A 19,913-nucleotide genomic window follows, 5' to 3' on the forward strand; every position below is an offset into this window, starting at 1 on the left:
AAGAGGTGGCAGTGTCATATGTGGAGGCGGAGAGGAGAGAGTGGATTTACAAAGCCCTGGAAGAGAGAAGCTGAAGAAACTGAATGTTGCAGTTAAGGTAAGTGCAAGTGTCAGCTGTAGTAAATTAGACAAAATTAGGAAGGCAGAACTCATTTTTTAGAAATCTAGTTGATGTTAGTGTGCGGAAGATAATAAAACAGTCCCCTTAGTGGGAGCACCCAAGGTGATAGGACAGAGGCTGCATAATTGTGTTGAAACCAGGGAAGTGCCAAACATCCAGGTTGGATAATGCACAGCAAAGAAGAGAAGTGGAATTGCCACAGTTAGTGAAGAAACAATGGGAGAAATCAGAAGAGATGCCATGTAGATTTGCTTATTTTTTGGATCGACAGCAAGAGAATCCTGCAGCAAGAAATTACCAGAGGAGAAAATCAGCAGCAACTTTAAAGTGCATGGAACAGAAAAAGCTGTAAGCCAGCAAGAGTAGCACTTTTCAGCAATATAGAGACAAATAGGGAAAGAAAGAAGTTTTTTTCAGGATCAAAAAAACTCTCAAGCTGAGCTAGTCTGGGTAAGTGAGTAAAGTCCTGAGACCTGAGAAGGAATTTGACTTGCAGAATTTATTTATTGTATGATATGTGACACAGGAAGACTTCACATTGGTTATTAAGACTGGATGATGTCTTTGTGACGTTATTTTTATTAAGTAAATGGGCACATACATTTGAGAACTTCTGTCAGAATTCCTGGCTCACTTACGTGCTGGGAGTGCACCACAGTAGTTCTGCAACTCTGCCCCCACGATGTCCATTTTTGGAGAATGCTGGAACATGTTACAGCTTTGTTGTAGTCCATGCACACATTTCTTTGCCTGTGTAGACCAGGATACAGGGATAAGAGGACAGGATGCTGATGAACAGACATGAAGAAGGAAACCAGCATGGACTTTCAAGCCTACTACTGCAGAGGTGTCCACCCAAAGGACATGAAAGCCTATAGAGTTTCTTTCCAGAGTTCCTTTCCAGAGCAGATCTACATCCTGATGTTTCACATTTCAGTAAGTCTTTCTGCTTTTCTTCCACAGAAGCTTGAAAGCAGAGGAGGAATGCTGTGTGTTGTGAGTAGGTGCTAATAAGTCGTTAAACTAGGCAATAACTTTTAAATTTTCATTTCAGATGGTGATGTAACAGTAAATTTTGAAACTTCAAATGGACACACCGTAGCCATTGGTGAAGAAACCATACAGGAAGAAAATGTGGTAAAAGCCAGTGGAAATAATGGCACTTTATCAGAGAAAGCATCAGAATCAGAAGGAAAAAAAGATGATCAGAAAGGTACATCAACATATTCTTCACAGATTTTTTTTTTGCCTATTTTAAATATTAACGAATTCTTCCACTAGCACCTATACATGCTGTGAGTTCTGTTCTGCCACAAGGATGCCAGCAGAACCTGCTGAGAAGATAAGACTTGTGAAACACCAGTATTCCATTGCTGGTATGCACATATTCCTGTGCATATGGTAAGGTCGTAAAGAGAAGCGTGATCTGAACATCACAACGTAGCATTGGGCAACAAAGCAACACGGATCCCCTTATGCATCCAAAGGAGATACCTTTATTGTAGAAATCTCACCCTTTATATACCTTTCTTCTCTACCTGACATAACTGAAACCAAACTGAGACCTAACAGAACTCAACAGAAGGAAGGCACCCATTGGCTGGCCCAGCTGCAGTGCTGCTGTCCACGTGTTCTACCATCCAATCACCTTTCTGCTCATATGCTGTCCATGGGTCCCTTCACCCAGTCACCTTTCTGCTCATACGCTGTCCATGGGTCCCTTCACCCAGTCACCTTTCTGCTCATACGCTGTCCATGGGTCCCTCCAGCCAATCACCTTTCTGCTCATACGCTGTCCACGCATCCCTCCAGCCTCACTCCCAGCTGACTCTCTTCTCACTCCTAACTGCCTCTCACCCCTCAACCAACTTCCGACCCTCCGGCCTGCAGCTGTGCCTTTCCCATAGGGCCTCCCGGTGAGAACAAACCTTAAACACATTTACAATTATAAACCAAACCCTACATCACAATGTGTGCAGGGAAGCTCAGTTTCTAAATTCACTGTGAGCCTTTCCTCATAGCCATGGCCAAGCTTTGGTGTCAGGTTTTCCTTTCATGAAAGAACACACTGAGTACATATGTATCATCTTGCGGTATCATTGTAGAAGTGGCTCATGGGTTGAATGTTCAAAAGTGTTTAAGTTGCCTGAAAACCATCCATCATTTTGAAAGTAACGTCAGCAACTCATTCTAATTGGTTTTCATGGAATTTTAAACACTTGCAGTCCGGCTCTCCACAAACATTCAGGGGGCTGTGTCACTACTGCAAACAGAAGCTAGGTCGTTTATGGAAAATGTACTTTATGAGTGTAGGGTTTTCTATAGGTTAATTGTAGTAAATACTGGTAAATATTTAGCAGTCCCAGGGTCCATCTTAATTTTGTAGCCTTTACTGAGATCTACTCGAGTTTGATTCATAAAGGAAATGTAAAGATCAGTGTGGAATCACAGAATTTTAACCAATTTTATTTTCTTTCTCTACCGTCTTGAATAATGCACCACTTTTTTCCCCTGTCTAAAAGTGTTCTTAAATGCTATTTCATTTATTGGATTTTCCAAGCAGAAAGAGCAAAGATACAAAAGGACTTTCATGGCTGGCTGAAGCCATGGAGGCAGGACTGAACAGCCTTTCGAATGTCTCCTATTAAATTCTACCTAGTGATGAATGAGCCTCTGGAGGTTGAGAGGGTCAGTTCAGCTAAAACAAAAATTTGAATTCTTCTCAGAGCTACGTAAACCACTTGACTATGTAAAAAGTGGATAGATGTCCAAGGAGAATCTTACAAGATTTCTAGTACTTCCTGTCTCCCAACAAGGCAGAAATACAAGATTAGCCTTTGTCATGACATTTAAATATGTCTATCTTTTGGTGCCAACTAGAACCAGATGTGTATTGGGTCAGGGGAAAAGAGTTATAAAAGCCATGGAAAACTGCTTTAAAATCGTTCACTTTAACTCTGGGGTTAGATCAGACCACTTATTATTTTGCGCATCACTAAATACACCGTTTTGGAACTGTCAGGCCTTGGAAGTTTTCCTAAGGTGGAGTTTATTATTTTAGAAATACACATTTCAAACCATGTTGAAATCCCCTCTAGCTGACTTTGCAGAATGTAGAATTCCAGGGAAGCTGGAGAGGTTCAATATCTATTTCAAACATTTTATAGACTCTGCACTCCCTATATATTGTTTTGACCTTATAGGGAGAAATTAAAAATGATTGCTATACAGGAGTAGACTCAATACAGAAGAAAGTATAGTTATCACTCCAGTCCCTCTCAGAAAATTAATAATATATGGAGGAAGGAGAAGAAAAACAAAAAATGAGCAGAACTGGTGTTCTAGGCTTCATTGAATCTCAATATGAGCATCCAGAAGATGCAAACCCATTAAAGTATGCTTTCCTCTTGCACATAAACATGAAGTTCTCCTATGAGTTAACATCTTGAGTCCCCTGAAACAAAAGGAGATAGATTTATTTGCAAAGAATATTCTCCCCACAAAAAGTGATAAGGATCGATTCCACACATCAGAAACAGTGTTACACTGTGTAAACCCAGTACGAGCAACCCCACAATCATTGTGAATACACTTCAGTTATTCTTTATTTGTAGCACACTAAGCAAGAAGGTGAGCCAGCCTGTTGAACTCAGTGGCAGAATAAGGCCCACAGCATCTCACCTGACAGATTAATCCTGGGTGAGTTCTTTTTGACAGATACAGCAGGTTTGCATTACACTCACACCCACTGGCAGAGCGAGGAATCCACAGCAAGCATCAAAATCAGAGCTGAAGCAGGAATACTTAGCTCACTGTCTTCTGCTAAGACCATAAAATGTGCTGGTGCTTCAGATCACAACCCTCCGTCACGAGAACTGAGACAAGTGGATTGAATACCAGCTGACAGTCAGGAGTAATGGCTGCAAGAAGCTCATCTTTAGTGAGGCTAATGAGAGGCTTCTAAAATCATGAACTCTTAGGTGTAAATCTTGAAGGAAGATGTATACACCTTCTGTGTTTGTAAGACCCAAAGACAGGATTAATTCCTGCTGCTTAGTAGCACAGTGTGCTGCATTTCCAATTTCACTGAATCAAAATTGGCCAAAAAATGCACCTCAGCCCCGTGGAGTTATAAGGTAAAGTACTCTAATGAAATGGTCTTCATTTGCCCTCTTGTTCAACTAAGTCTTGAAAATGGCCTTCTCCTATAAATGTGACGACTGCAGGAGCCAGAAGGTTAAAAAGAGCACATGATACAGGCCCGTTGTGATAGAATGGTGAGAGTCAGCAGCAACAGGTTGTAGAATGTGGAATATATTAGGAGTTAAAACAAGTTAAAGGAAAAAAAAAAATTTCAGCAGTAGAGAGTTATGGAAATAGAGTATCCACAGGGCAAACAAGAGGCTCAGCCATGTGTATAAAAATGAGTAAAGCAGGAGCAAGTGAAGAAGACAACCCCTGAAAGCTGTTCCCCTTGCTGTCAGGCAGTTCCATAAGCTGTGTACCCATCTGCTGCCTATCAGCTCACAGGTGCCTTTTATATGTGGTGAAAAATTCTCTTGGGCAATTTAATAGTATAACTGTTACTATTTGTAGTAGTGATGACAGTCATACAAGCAGGGTGTTTAAAAGAAAATTTCTCATTTATGGCAGGATGATAAGAAACGAGTGACAGTTTAACGTAAAGCAAGTAATTGATGGATAAAACCTTACTGTTGAAAAATCAGATAAATCTTTTTCTGAGATCACTTATTCATGATGTGTTTGTGCTGGGTTGACTTCTGAATTCTTTTGTTTTGACTAAGGAAAGTCACTAGCATCTTTTGCAGAAAATAAAGAGCTAAACTGTAGCTGTTTTATCAGTGAGCCTTGCAAGGGATACAGAGCAGCAAGTAGAACAAGCAGCAATATCAAAGAACACCGTGGGTGTCTGGGCAGCAGACTGAAATCTCCTTCTCTGCCTGGTCTCCTGAGCCATGGCATTGCTCTGCAGGATCCCCAGCAGTGCCCAGAGCTCCAGGCTCCAGGTGGGGTGTGAGCATTGCAAAGGGGATCCAAGGAATCTCTTTGCCTCCTGTCCCCTATAGCAGTGTTGGACAAGATCAAAAGCCACATCTATAGAAGAGATGTCAAAATTGTCTCTGTTTGCCTCCCTGGATATCAGGACATAGCATAGTGATGCAGCATGCATGCTGCACATGGTAAAGCCTCCAGGTACTGTGTCAAATGCTTTTCTCCTTTCAAGCCTCCCAAGATGTCCCTGGAACACAGATGCATGAGAGAACCCCTTATTTGTATCTGAGTTCCGTTTGTAAACTTCTGTCTTACTAATTTTTGTCAAAGCAAACGAAATCTTCTAGTGATTCTTGCAGATGGTTCCAGATTTCATAGTTAGCTTGGTCTTGAAGAAGTGAAAGGCTCAGTAACCATCAGCAAGATATTTCTTGGAAAAAAACAGTAAGAAGTTCTGTTTTGCATACCATTAGTCAGGTGTGTTAGGTGCTGCTTTGCTGAATAATTGGATTGCAGAAAGCCAGAGCTCTGTTACAGGTGCTGTGGGTGATATGGAGCATAAGCTTCTGGAATGTTCCTGGGCCATTTATAGGAGCTTGATCTTCTCAGGTTTCCTCATGTCTGAAGTTAGCATGAGTATAAGGAAACTGTTTTTAGTCCTGTTTCCAAATGAATTGTTGGGCTACATGTGCGTATTTTCTTCCCCAAGAGGCTAGCCGTCATATGAGAGCTGGAAAAGGTTCCAGGCCTTAGTATGTTGGGTTTATGGGTTCTTTCTTCTGTATTTTGTCTGCTCTCCTCAAATCTGCCATTAAATTTAATCTTTCCTTTTGCATATGGGTAACCAAAGAAAAGAAGGTTGGAGGCACAAACTCCAGTCTTATGCCCATGCATCATTGCTCTCTAATGCTTTAGTTTGTCTCCCAAGGAATGTGCCTCAAAGTATAATTTTCTGGGTTCCTTTTCTCAGAGGTCTTTTCTTTATTTCCCCAAAGCAGAACAAAACGTGTTTGAATATAAGGTAGTAACCCTCACCTTCCAGGGTTTCAGACAAGAGACTGCTTTGTCTCAGAAGATTAAACCTGCAAACCAGTCGCAGTGAGAAACCAGGTAGACTTTCGTCCCTCTTGTGTGCTTAGCTGGCTCCCTACACTCCTGAGCTCTGTAGATCATTGATATGAGCAGCATACATAAAAGGTTGTGGGCTTTTTTGCCTGACTCCCTAAGAATCTCTCACTCCAGCTGAGTTATTTGCTGACTAAAACCAGTTCTTCTAAGAATAGAATATCTTTGATTCATCACCTGAACTATGTAAATGAGGCTGAATCCAAGTATTCTTAAAAGGAAAGCTACTCAATAAAGCTGTATTTGGCCAGAGCCTGTCCACTCAGTCAGCAGGGCTGGCTCATGCTGGTAGGGTGACGTGAGAGGCACAGGCTTTCACCCACAAAAACTGAGTACCTGAAAAAAGCTCCTGACTTGTAAAGCTGATTTTGGTTTTTTCTTTTATAGGAAAGATATCCTAATGTGGCTCCAGAATTAATATTGTGTACATTATTTTCGCGAACTAACTATTCAATTATTTGAGTATATCTTTACAGAAAGTATGAGAATGTAGAAGCCTACATGCCTTCCACCTTCCAAGATTCTCAAAGATCAGCTGACAGTGAATATGTCTTGAGCATTTTCTTTTTTTAGCAGTTTATTTCTTACCCAAAGATTGAGCAGTTACAAATGTAAAATGAGAGTCAGGGTATTTTTACCTTTTTAATCTTGAAACTAATGCAAAATACCTGAATGTGGTTGCTTTAGTTGAGATGTTACACCTGTTCCTTTCTCCCCTCTCCTATTTTCTACACTGTCTCTGTTATAAGGCCTCTTGCATTTGGTGCTGTTGAAATTACAGTCAGTAAGATCTAGAAGTCTGCAGACGTGCAGATCTGCTTTTCCATCTTCAAGAAAGATGACTTCAAAACTGCAGAGAGAGCTGCAGACAGCATTGTGAGACAGCTGTCCTGGTTCAGTGTGGCAAAACAGAGCCCAAAAGAGCCTGAGTGCATTAGATGAATGTTGCAAGTTGGTAAACAGCCAGGAGAGAGCATGGCTAAAAGACAATGCTGGCACAAGTAGAAAGGAATAAACAGTGGCTTGAAATACAGTTAGAGTGGAAATTAAAGGATGCTTTCTGGCAATTAGAATGGGTCTTTTCTTGAACAGAATTGTATTAGCAATAGCAGGAACAAAAAATGGAGCTGGTGAATCTGAAGTTTATGAAAAGGATTTGTCTGAGTTGACCACCTGCATCAGCACAATTAATGAGTCCAAAAAAGTGACAAAAGACACCTTGTCTTGTCCTATGTCCCATATTCCTGACTGACAGCTTCCTGGATTTTGATTAATCAAAACACAGCTCTCTGCATAGTCTGCAAAGGAAACTCATGATCTGCAAAGCTCTTACAGGGTTTCATTGTGCAGAGCAGTCATCCTGCAGAAAACAACAAACATACATTATTTCCAACTTTCATTTTACATAATGTTTCTCCAGTGTGTTGTGTTCACCCGCTGGCAGGAGAGTGCTTTGCAGTTGATGGAGATCATACACTTGTGCTACAGCACTGCTGGTTTTCTGTCAGGTAGCTCCATGACCCTGCTCGAGCTGTACAAACGGAAGTACGAGTGCTGTAGGACAAAATCCTTGGGTAGAAAAGCTCTGGCCTTCTGTTCCTTAGAAGTTCACAGAAGTAAAGAAGAAATCATTGTATTTTACAGCTTATCTTCTGAAAGTATGCCCAGGATTTTCATAGGTCCATTTGCTTCAGAATTTGCCAGAGGTCCCACTTTTATTTGAAAATAAGTAATCTGATTTTCTAGTGCATGTGGCACACTGGCATCTCTCTGAAAGTCTTTCAGATTTGATTATTCCCCCCACCCCTCCAAGAGCTGTTGTATACAGAATACTTCGTAAATATGACCATCGTTTAGGTGTTTACATGAGAACAGTTTTGTTTAGAGTCTGGCCCCAATCATAATTTCTGGAAACAAGAAAATCTGGTTTGAAAGTGAGATTTCTTGAAAATCTGACCTTTGGAAATTTTATTCTAAACATAAACATATTATTGATCCAAATGCTTAATGAGATGTTAACATTTGCTTTCCTGTTGAAGAAGTAATTTATAGGCAAGTTGCATTTACAGCAGATATTTCTATTAAGGCAGCAGTGGATAAAAGATATTCCTATCTATGTGTTTTGGAGATCTTTTGTTAAAAGGTCAGTTCATGATGAACAGATGTTTAATTTAAGAAAAACAGCAGCAATAAAAGTGTGCTGCAGCTGCTCCTGAGGTACCTGCGGGATTGATTTGATCAAATAGATGGGTCTGAACTGATTCAGATGCCTCCTTTTTTGGTAAAAGAAAGAGCAGGAATTAAGACCAAGGGTCCATATTCAAGCAGAATCATGTTAGAGAGGTACAATTACAACATAATTGTCTCTGTGGCCATTTACAGACACCAGACCATCTCTGTCACTGTTCAAGATCAAGCCCCTGTTGCAGTTACTAGTTATTTGTATTGTAACGGTGTTACTGTATGTTCCAGGCATTTATTATGGCATCTTACATAGAGGCAGAAAACCACAAAAATTTTCCAATGGACTTGCAGTGAAAGAAAGGACATTATGATTAGGCACTAGAAAACAAGAGGACACCAGACCAGGATAAAAAACACAGTACTGGAAGCCTAAATATTGTCAGTTTTGGCATCACAGCAGAGGGGAGCTTGAGGGAGGACAGTCAGTGAATGTTCACAAAGCCAGATGGTCAACAGAGGAAAAACAACGAAAAGCATCTGCTTCAAACTTGGCTTGTCACTGTCAAAAGCTGATATAATGGACTGGCCAGGAAGGAACTGGAAATCTCTGTCTCAGGTAAATAAGAAACCATACTATGGGCAAAATTAGACTGGCAGTGAGATAAAGAAATGAAGCTAACAAAGGTAAAAGCAACAAAGCTGATAAGATGCCAGGAGGAACAATATGGTCAAAGACAATAATCTTCACCACGGATTTCCTCCTGGCCGTCAGTAAAAAGGAGGTTCCCTGGCAATCAAGGGGCAGTCAAAACTGGATGAGAGGTGTAATTATCTGAGCAAGTAGGATGCAGCTGTGCAGGAGTCTACCAGTCTTTGGAATGAGGTACATAACAGTATGAAAAGAAATGTCTTAGAAAAATATAGTATTCCAGCAATTTCTATTAAGCAGGGCATTTCTATTAAAATAAATGCTAAATAAATTGCTATTGCTAGTTTTAGTAACAGTTGAAGTCTGTAAGAAAGAACTTTGATGTGAATGAACTGCTCCAGTTTTGGTTTTCATTTATAGTTTTTAGTTATTTGTCTATAAAAATATTAAAAATTATCGGTTGTCACTAGGATGCATTTATTTGCAACTAAATAAAGCTTTAGCCTTATCTTTTGTACCTTTTTTCCTGATTCAGAAGATAAATTCTGATATATATTATTTAATCAGTTGTATAGTTTAGTGTAGATTGACTGTATTACTTTAGAATATGGTGAATGGTGTATTACTTTTTCTAGGTTGTCATTCTGTTTCTAACATTTTCTCTACTAATGACCTGAAACAAAACACTGTAATCGTATACAAGTAAACAAGTTTTAAATTCTTTCTTAGTAATAAATAAAATTTTAGCATTATGGATCTTTAGTTAATACATGTAACAAAGAATTGTTTGCACTTATTTCTGATCATCATGTCCTTCAGGATCTTCAAAATACAAAATCATATCTTCTCTTGCCATGTTTGTTATTAATGGACTTCAAATTTTAAAATGTCCTGCTTTTTCAGAATTATATCAGCATTTCAACTTTGAATGAAGGTAGGTAGAATTTCACAAGGAGACCCTTTTGCTGTAAAAGAGGAGGTCAAAATGTAACAAATAATCATGTTTCTTTCTCCATCCAAAGTCTTTCTATGGAAAACAGAGGCATGGTACAAGAATCTGTTCTCAAAATAATCTGTTTGAAAGTTGTAAAAGGTTTCTATGAGATGGTTCTTTCAAAGCCTTAGCAAAAGCATATTAGTCTATAATAGGCTGGACATAAAGGAGGAAGATGCTGGACAGTTAACATTGATTCCTTAAGTTTGTGAAGACACACGTGTGCATGTTGCTTTTAATAACTGCAGGTGATGCATTAGGTTCATGTTAACAAGCCTTAAGCTAGAAGTTGGAAAGGCTTTGTTTCTGAGAGGAAGAATGTCTTCATTGTCTAGCATATTATTTGTTTTTCATCTACTAATCTTAAAATTGAAATGTCTTGCTTATCTCTTGGGAATCTTTAACATGGGAAAGAAGAGAGATGAGAATGTCCATTTAATGTGTGTTAAGAGTGAGGCTCTAATAGGAACATACTGCAAGAAGTGAAATGGTTTTCTCTTGAGTGATAGAAGAGACTGTTAAAAGTCTTCACAGTATTAGCTTGTCTTCTTTCTTCCTGGTCACTGTTTTCAGTAACATGCAAACAAAGCCTATATGATTCTGATGGAATGCTCTTGCTTCTATAATATCCTTCTTCAGAAAGGTTTTGGAAGGCTATCTTGAGACAAAATGGGCATAGAATTGGTTTAATTGAATAGATAAAGATTCCCATCTGGGAACTTTAGCTCTTCCTACCTGGGAACACCAAGTTTTACAGCTGTAGTGATTATGTTGCAAAATTGTATGTTGACTGTAAATGGCTCACCTACACTAACATTACAGCTGTCATAAGAGCACTTTTGAAATTAATTTTCTCATCATCCCCACTTGCTCTTCTTTGATTTGCGGGCTGCAAAAAACCCCCAGATTTCTTTTGGATAAAACTAAGCCAAAAGATACACTCAGGAACTTGTACTCCTTCCATCAATCTACAGAACTAGCCTGAAGAAAGTCCAAAGTCGTCTTCTGAAATTCAGATTGTGGATATTGGGTCCTCAGTGCTACCTCTTTCACTCTGGAGAGCCATTCTTATTGCACAGCACAATGTAGATAATGACCAAATTCCTGCTCACTAATGAACTCTAGACTCTTGAAAGTCCAGTTGTGTAAGAGTACCCAAAGAACCTGCAGGAGGGGAGGGCATTTCCATGCCAAATGATAACCTATCTTATTTAGCTTCATTTGTTTCTGAAGAGTAGAAATACCCTGAGGAAGTTACCCAAAATTAAGCTGCTAAGAATAAGCAATGTGCAGCTCAGAAGAACGGATTGCTTCAGGGGAAAATTGGGAAAATTTCCACCACATAGCCGTGTTTGAGCATGTGGCTGGGAGAATGACCCTGTTCACATTCAGGTTCACATGAATCTTGAGTTTTACAGCCTGTTGATCTTAGGGTGGGTAGGGTTGAAAAGAAGCTGAGATTTGTTAGAGAAGTAAGTTGCATTCCCTTGTTTAGTTTGAAGCCAGCACTCTAGTTTGGGATACTGAATGTAAAGGCTGATCCTTGGGGGTCTAAAATAGATGTGTCTGAGAGAAGTTCCAGGTAAATACTTTCCATGAGAAAATCCTCAGTTGAGGTGAACAGTAGTTTTCTTCTGAGGTAATACTTCATTAAGGGGCAGAAGGTGAAGTCTCTCCTGATTCCCAAGAGCTCAAGCAGCAGAAGTAGTCACTGTTGTGAGCTTGCTGTTGAATTTACGTGGTGTATGTCTGTGTCAGTTGGCTTCTGTTCACTTTCTTATCCATAGAGAGCACTGGTCACTGCCCAGAAATACCGACATCCCATGCTCCACCACTACCTAAGCCTAAGCCTAAACCTAAAAAAGCTCCGCTACCACCAAAAAATGCCATTCCTGCTTCCACCACCACCAGCCATAAGGGTAACGAAGCACCTCATGCTAAAAAAAAGGGAAAGGCTCCTGCTAAGCAGCCTCCTCTCCCGCCGCCCAAGCCAACAGGTGCCAGTGCAAACCGGGAAGCTGGTGAGTACTGCCCATGCAGTGCAGCTGCAGTGGGTGCATGTGCATGGGGCTGCTTGGCTTGGTTCTGTGGTAACTTGTGCCTTGGTGCGTAGCAGTGTCAGTGAAGAGCATGCCGTGGATGTTTGTAGAGAGCTTCCTGCCGGGCTCTGGTTCTGCTGGCCACAAACACCCCAGACAACACACAGACACCCCTCACTGTTTGATGAACCTGTATACAACACCGAGCACATCAGAGACAACACTGAATTCCCAATTTCAAGTGTGAAAGCTGGCAAAAAAATGACCCAGAGAATCAGCAATCAAGAGTCAGCAGGGAAGAAGGTGACTTCTGAAACCAAGCAGGAGTTACCCCTAATTAAAAGTAATTTGGTATTACTGTAACTTTCTACTCGAAATATCAGCTATTCCAATTAATTTGACAATATTACAAGATCACAAAGAAGTTAAGAATAAAACCATGAAGACATCTTCAAAGACTGTTGAACAGCAGTTTGTTTAACTGACAAAAAAAAAAAAAAAAAAAAAAATTGCAACCATTAGAAATGGCCAGGCTGCCCTCAGGTGCTGTGATTCTAAGTACATACTGGAAATGGAAAATATCAGTCATCAGGCACATAGCACATGTGCTTATCGCCACACTATTAAACCAAAATTCAGCAGCAATGCAAGATTAAAGATTATAGATGAATGCTCTTAAGTTACTGATCATGAGTTTGAATGGTTGCAGTGTAGACAATGACCAAATTAAAACATCCACACATAATTTTAATACAAGCAGTATTGTGATAAATGGGCTCCATATATGTTTTGGCACGTTTATACAAGCCTTGTGTTTTCAATCTCTATCTGTCTTTGAAAGTCCTCCAGTCCCTCCAGTTTTCTCTGCAAGTATTTCTCTTCACAGCTTGTACATTTTGGCACGTCTTATATTTGAAGCATACAGAAGAAGACTGTTTAAAAACATTGCAAGACTTCTAGAGTTACCATAATAACTTTGCCATAAAATATCCATTAACTTGGTATTAACTGTCCTACTACATCAGAAGACTACAAGAAAAAACATTTTGAAAATCCAGAATTTGCTGCTTGCATTTCACATGCAGCTGAAAAACTCAGCTCTTCCTAGGTGAAGCAGCCTTGTAACAGCAGACCTTTCAGAAATAAAACAATCCATTGCATAAAGAAGTGTTTATCCCAGTGGTTGGTAACAAGCTGTCAGGTATCTGACTTTTTAGAATAAAATATTTTCAGGTTTCAGATTTGTCTTCTATTAGCTTTGCTGAAATGTCAGGCAATGCTTGGAGACCATACGGATGTAAAATATATCCACGTATATCCCTAATTCTACTGGTAATTTCTTCCAACATTAAAAATACATTGTGTTCACCCAAAGTGGGGCAGTACTTAATAAGTAGAGTGGGTTTGGAACAGTATTAATACAAGAAGCTTGTCAGATCCCCATGAAAGTGAACACATGGTGCAGCCAATGATCAAATCCCATGGAGGAGGAGAGGAATGTGAGTAACAATTGAGCCATGGCTCTCCTGAGGGCAGCACAGCAGGTTTTCATACTGAACTAGTGGAACTGGGAGAATGGGACTGAAATGTAGGCATGGATGTACGCCAGAAGGCAAACAGCAGTCATTAAATTTTTCATTTAATCAGAATTCAAATCTCCTACTGGAAAAGAGGCATGATAGAAAATTGTCAGCCAGCCCAGTCAAAAACAACAACAGAAATAGCACTTTTGACCTATGTGGACGCGTAGGGGGTTTTCTGTGGGATAAGTCTATTTAGTTTCTCTAATTGCAGGTCTTAGAACAATGTAAGGATTTTTACAATGGAAAGATGTTTTGACATTTTCCTAGCCACAATTGTGTGGCCATATATTTGTATTATGCTGTAGTTCCTAACTGTAAGCATGTAACTGGTTCTGTTGACCTCCAGCCTGCACTGAAGTGGATCAGAACCAGAGCCTTTTCTTTCTACCATCCACCTACTCAGTGAGATTTCTGTTAAATAATATGCAGGTTGGAACCACCAACTTCTACTGTAGTTATGAACTTCTGCCCATGCCATTTTTTCTGCTTCATTTTGTTTTGCATGTAAATTGAGTGATTTGTACCTGATGTGGGAAGATGAGTGCAGTATCAGTAGATTCAAGACAGTGCCCTTTAGAGTCACCTGTGAGCACAGAGAGGAACAGTGATTTGCCTGAAGTTTCTATGAATCTTTTCAGATGTACTGAAAGCTTTCACAGCACACTAAATGTTTATAAACCATAGCAGCTACAGAAGAGAACAGTAGAATGTGTCTTTTGAATTAGTTTCCATCTCCTTTGAGAACAGTCTCACTGTGAAAACTGTTTCTATATCTTGAACTTATTATGGCCAGTATCTGCACTTTGATTCTTTGCCAGTCTGCTGGGGGGTTGTTTTTATTTAAATGCTTGTAAGTAAAGTAGGCCTTTCAGCAGATTTCTATTACAGCTTTCTGTTTTACTCAGTAAGCTTAGCCAGAAGGCTGCTATGTAACTTTATAATGCTTTCATTTGTTCTGTGGAAGTTAATGAATTTTTCCTCCGTCAGAAGTGTTTGAGTCAGGTGTATTTTGATGAAAAGGACTAAACTATTAGATGGTTGTCATTTTTATTGCTTTTTAAATGAAAGTAGTTTGAAAATCCCATCTCAGGTGATGGGTGCATTACCACAGCAGTCAGAAATGTGGCTGGAATGCACATGGAAATGCAGGCTAGCTGACATCTCTAGTGAGATTCATTATACATATATGCTTCAGGATGGTGAGTATCACAGGATTAAACAGCCAGCTTGTACAGCTGCTGTCAAAACTTTGCTTCACTACATTTTCAAGCCTGCCCACATTGGCCACTGGTAAGATGAAGACCTCCAGTACATACAGGAGGCCTCCTCCCTTCTGAACGTCATTTTTGCAGAGTGACAGCAGTGGTTTCTGCCTCTCTTTTATGGACAGACTCAACTGGACTTGAAAGTACACCTTATTTTGTTGCTCCTCTGCTATTTGTCATTAAGTAGGAGGGCACCAGTTGCAATAACATTGTGAAAAGTAATTGACTGATTAACAGTAATTGACTCAATAACAGTCCTCAAATGTTCATTGGAAAATGTAAGGAAAATCACAGGGTTTTCCCAGTGATCAGACCGAAAATTTGTGTAGTAGGAAAGGTCAGGCAGTTGGTTTTTTGTTTGTTTTTTTGGTTTTTGTTTTGGTTTTTTTTGTTTTGGTTTGGGTTTTTTTGGTTTTTTTCCCAGCTGGTACTCTACATATATTTTTTTAGAATAAGTAGTGGACTTTTTAGATTATGTCTAGGCCAGGTGTAATGGGCCAATGCAGAATGCTCAAAACAAATTCTTACCCATTTGTAATGTTGGTCCTCTCTGCTGTTCTTGGGCAAGTATTCATCATTTCAGTATGTCCCACACAAAGGTGAAATTGGAACTGCAACATTTAATCATCTCAAGCATTTACATGAAGTATTGTAGAAGTATTAAGTTGGTTGGGTTTTTTTTGGTTTTTTTAAAGACCAGCACAAGTCGATCCATGCAAGAAATACAGTGCAAAAATCATATAATTGCAAGACTGTAAAATGCCTTTTCTTTTCTTGTTTTAGCTGGTTCCTCTCATGCAAAAAAACTGCCAGTCTCCAAGTCTTCTTCATCACCATCTCCTTCATCCACATCATCTCATCCCAAAGCCTCTAAAGAGACTTCGAGCAAATCTGGCACATCAGGGACTCCCAGGGGCAAGAAAAAAACTGGGAAACAGTCAGCCCCACGAACAGCACCAGATGGGGCTGATTTTTCCCCCTCAGCTGACAGTTTGGAAGCGAAGGCAGAAAAACCCAAACCTGAGCAAACTTCCATAGTAATTTTTGAAATGGAGAATGCAGACCAGTCGAGCAAGCTTGTTGTGCCCCCTCCTCCCACCGCTGCTCCTCCTCCACCTCCACTTCCACCTCCTTTTCCTGCTGCAGCTAGTCACCCTGCTGGCTCCTCGGATGCCCAAAATGTGTCAGACAGCTGTGTGGCAGGGCCACGCAGCCCTGGGTCAGACACAAAGCCTCTTCTCCAGACTGACAGGAGTCTGAGCAGTGCAGCCCTAGGCAGTGCTCCAGAGGCCGGAGGAGAAGACATGGAAAGGTGAGACAGTATGGATGTCCTGGGGGAGCGGTAAGACCACAGCTGAGACCACCACATTTCTTTTCACTGTAGGCACGTGGGGATCTCTTCTGTTTCTTTTGCTGACTGGGAACAGTTTGTGTTGCAGCCCGGCACAGCTGGTTCCTTCCCAGTGCCTTTGAACCTTTCACCTGCAGTACCTCATGTGTCCCCAGGTCATTGCTCATGACCTGTCTCTTACTTCATTCTGTGCCTGGCACTGGGGTCAGCAGTTCAGCTCAAAGCTGATTGCACTTGCATTTGTCTCTCATAAAGGTAAACAAAAAATGATGCTGAATTATCAGGGAATTCTTTTCTGTAGATGTCTTTTTTTTTTCTATAGATGTCAATAAATATCTCATTGCTGAATTTCTCAACTCAATAGCTGAATTTACTTGAACACTTAGTAGGTGTTTGTTTTTTTACTGCCAAATAACTTGTCTAAATCTCAGGTACTGTAAAAACTGGCCAAGAGAAAAGTCATAATTATGTTTTTTTAGGCAAAATAGTTGGCAGAGAAATGAGACTGGCTTATTAATTTGTCTTTTCCCTGCCACAAAAATCAGCATGTTTTATATAAAACCAAGAGGGTTTAGTCTAGATGCCAGTAGCCTAGAGACCTTTTAAATTCTTGCGGGTACATCTACTGCCAGCTCTACATTCCAGTGCTGCATCTCCCACGTGCTTTACCCTTCCTGTACGTAAAGGTTTTCCCAAGGCCTGTTGGTCCCCATGTTCATCAGTGATGAGCATGAACATTTTGAACTCAACTGCAGTGAAACTGTATTTACAATTATTAGAGTTAGGCTTCCAGAATAGGAATATTTGCATTTCCATCTGTTCTCCAACTTGCTCCTCTTATCCCCAGCTTTATGAACTGTTTTCTTTCTTGGTCCCACCCCACAAGAAATAAAAAACAATTAGGATTTGTCTTAATACAGTCTTTACAGCACATCATTCCAGATTGTTGGTGTCCTTTTTCTTAACACACATACACAGATACTTATACCTATTTGCGTATGTTAAAAATGTCTTGTATATGTATGCTTTTTAGAAAGGAATTACTTTGTTTAACAGAACTTTTATTTTCATCCTTGCTTATTCAATTGCTTCTCATTTGTGTTTTGTTCTGCTTGCATTAATGTGTCACCCCGTCTGCTCATGAATAAACAGCTTGGCTACCAAAGAAGACCAAGAAGGGGAGGCTCCAGATCAAGCATTGTCTGAACTAGTAGAGGAGACTTCTGATGCTGCTGCTCCTCCTGAGAGTGAAAGTAGCAGAGAGAGCCATGGCAGTGACTCAGACTCGGACGGGCCAATCCTGTACACAGATGACGACGATGATGATGATGATGAGAATGCAAGTACTGAGAGTAAGCATCCTGCCCAGAAGCTGCAGGCTGCCTTTTGCAAATTGCACTTTCTCAGCATGCCTGACCCATGCTAGTGGGAGGCAGAGAGAGTAATGGCTGCAGGAAATGCTGTTAGGGGATTTAGTATTTTGTCACTACTAGGAAATGAGTGTCCTGCTTCTCCCAGGCAGTCACAATCAGAAACCTGCAGGGGCCTGTGCATGGGTGAGAGCAGATCAATCATTGCATGGAGGAGAGTGGAGGAGGGAGGAACAGGCTCAGCAGGACACGAGGGTGGAGCAAGGCCTCCACCTTAGGGCATTGCAAGCCATTCATTTGGCATGCCCACATTATGAGTTCCTTGTGGGAGTTACAGGTGTGGTGGATGACAGCAGAAGCCCATCAGTCAGCAGCTTCACTGTCTGAAAGTCACTTGTTCCTCTTTGATCAGGATGTTTTAAGCATTGGAGCAACCTTAGCAGACACAGCAGGTCACAGTAGATTACATCTAAGTTTTTACAGCTTCGAAATTTCATCTGGGGTCATGACTCCATCATCACCCTAACTGGGCAGAAGCCCTGCTGTGCTGAAGGGGTTGTCCTGCCCTCATTCTGCCTAAGCCCTGCTCCCAGCTGTTCTTTCCTTAGGCTAGAGTTCATGTTTATTTTCACAGGAGCAGCTGTTGTTAAGCTGATTTTAAATAGAATCTGTGGTTCCCTGATCCAGCTCACCTAAAGGCTTCTCCTTTGCTTGGGCAAAGAAGGTGGCAGCAGCAGGCTGTCAGGAGCAGGAAGGAGGGCAACCCTCCCTCTACGTCCTCCAGGGTGGCCTCATGTCAGTATGAAATCACCATCAAACCGTGGTTTGAGAGCTCACAGCTTTTTTGGAGGAGATGCTTTGCTGTGCTTAGCAAAGAAAGCCTGAACAACAAGGTCCAATGTACCAAAGTGGCAAGAGGCATAATGAACTTTTTTTTAATCTTTACCACTGGTGCAGGAGAAGGTGAAGTGCCCGGTAGCTTGAGAGGCTGAAGTCTCCCGCAGTTCTGTGTTGGGTTTGAATACAACCCAAAGTGATAGAAACCAAAAGTTCATGTGTTCACACAGCAGCACAGTGTCTTATGAGAAGTGAGCTGGGAGCCTGTGGTCTTACCAAACTGCCTTACACAGTGAAAATCTGCCAACCTGGGACACATGTAGCCCATCTCAGTCAGAATGTCAGGACATAAGGGAAATACTATAAAGGCTGTGAAAAATTCCCTTCCTTTCACAGGTGGCTGAAGCTAATGCTGGCCAAGCTGCAAAGCCCTTGTCCCAACAGTATCCGTTTTATGGAGAACAGATTGCTTCAGTGTCTGGGGGTTCCTGCCTAGGTTACTTTACAAGCACTCAGAGATGTTTTCAAAGCTGTATTTTTTGTTTTAATTTACAAGTAACTTATAAACACCATAAAAGAACTAAGTGGTAATTGATTGAAAAAAAATTGAAAGAATGAGGGAAATTATGATAGAATGAGACTAAACCATTTAGGGCTGAAGAAAAAGAGCAGCAGGTTGCTAAGTATACTAAGTAGATAAATAAGCCAACCTGTAAGGTATTAGACTTCAAAGACATTTTAGTGTAGATTGGTCATTTTTATCCTATCACTTCACAGATGACAAGTGATGTTTGTATCAATTTAGCTGGTAGCTTTTTCCTCCAAGCCTTTTAGCTTTTTATTTTCAGGAACTGAGCTAAATTTTTTCTTTTGAAGTTAATTAAAATTCTTCTCCTGCATGTGGGAACAAGGTTGCTTTGGGGAGGTATTAAAGTTCTTACTCAGAGTTTGTGTCTGTAACCTGAGCATGAATGAACTAAATCTACCCTACTCCTCCTTTCCTCAGGCTCTTTGGCAAGTAAAATTCGTCGCAGGGATACTCTTGCTATCAAACTTGGCAACAGACCATCTAAGAAAGAGTTAGAAGACAAAAACATCTTGCAGCGAACATCCGAAGAGGAGAGGCAGGAAATCAGACATCAGATTGGAACGAAGCTAGTGAGGTATCAGTCGCAGGGTAAATGTGGTTTCACTGGGTGGAAGTGGAGGAAGAGAATTGAGAACACTGGGTTCATGTTTTAAATGCAGCCCAGTGTGCACTGCAGGATCTTTGTGGTACAACTATCTGGAAAATGGGGGGTTTATTTCTCACAAAACTTGAAACTGTTAATAATAGATTTGTTTTTTGTCCTGCAAGAAACAAAATCTGAATGCTTTTGGGG

At 40.6% G+C, this 19,913-nt stretch overlaps 1 protein-coding gene across 4 annotated transcripts in view; it reads left to right on the forward strand.

Moving 5' to 3' along the window:
• The window catches only part of PHACTR2 (phosphatase and actin regulator 2), a 129,338-nt gene that overhangs the window by 92,595 nt on the left and 16,830 nt on the right, over positions 1-19,913 (forward strand). For 3 of the 4 annotated variants that reach the window (XM_066179000.1, XM_066178997.1, XM_066178999.1), the window contains exons 4-8: positions 1,176-1,334; positions 11,874-12,107; positions 15,757-16,285; positions 17,477-17,676; positions 19,538-19,694. In XM_066179000.1, the coding sequence (XP_066035097.1) occupies positions 1,176-1,334; positions 11,874-12,107; positions 15,757-16,285; positions 17,477-17,676; positions 19,538-19,694 (1,279 nt within the window). The remainder of the gene's footprint in view (positions 1-1,175; positions 1,335-11,873; positions 12,108-15,756; positions 16,286-17,476; positions 17,677-19,537; positions 19,695-19,913) is intronic. The other variant, XM_066178998.1, reaches the window with a different exon arrangement.

This window comes from Chamaea fasciata, unplaced genomic scaffold (genome assembly GCF_029207755.1).
Source record: "Chamaea fasciata isolate MVZ Bird 193981 ecotype frontalis unplaced genomic scaffold, bChaFas1.0.hap1 SCAF_3, whole genome shotgun sequence".
Taxonomy (NCBI): domain Eukaryota; kingdom Metazoa; phylum Chordata; class Aves; order Passeriformes; family Sylviidae; genus Chamaea; species Chamaea fasciata.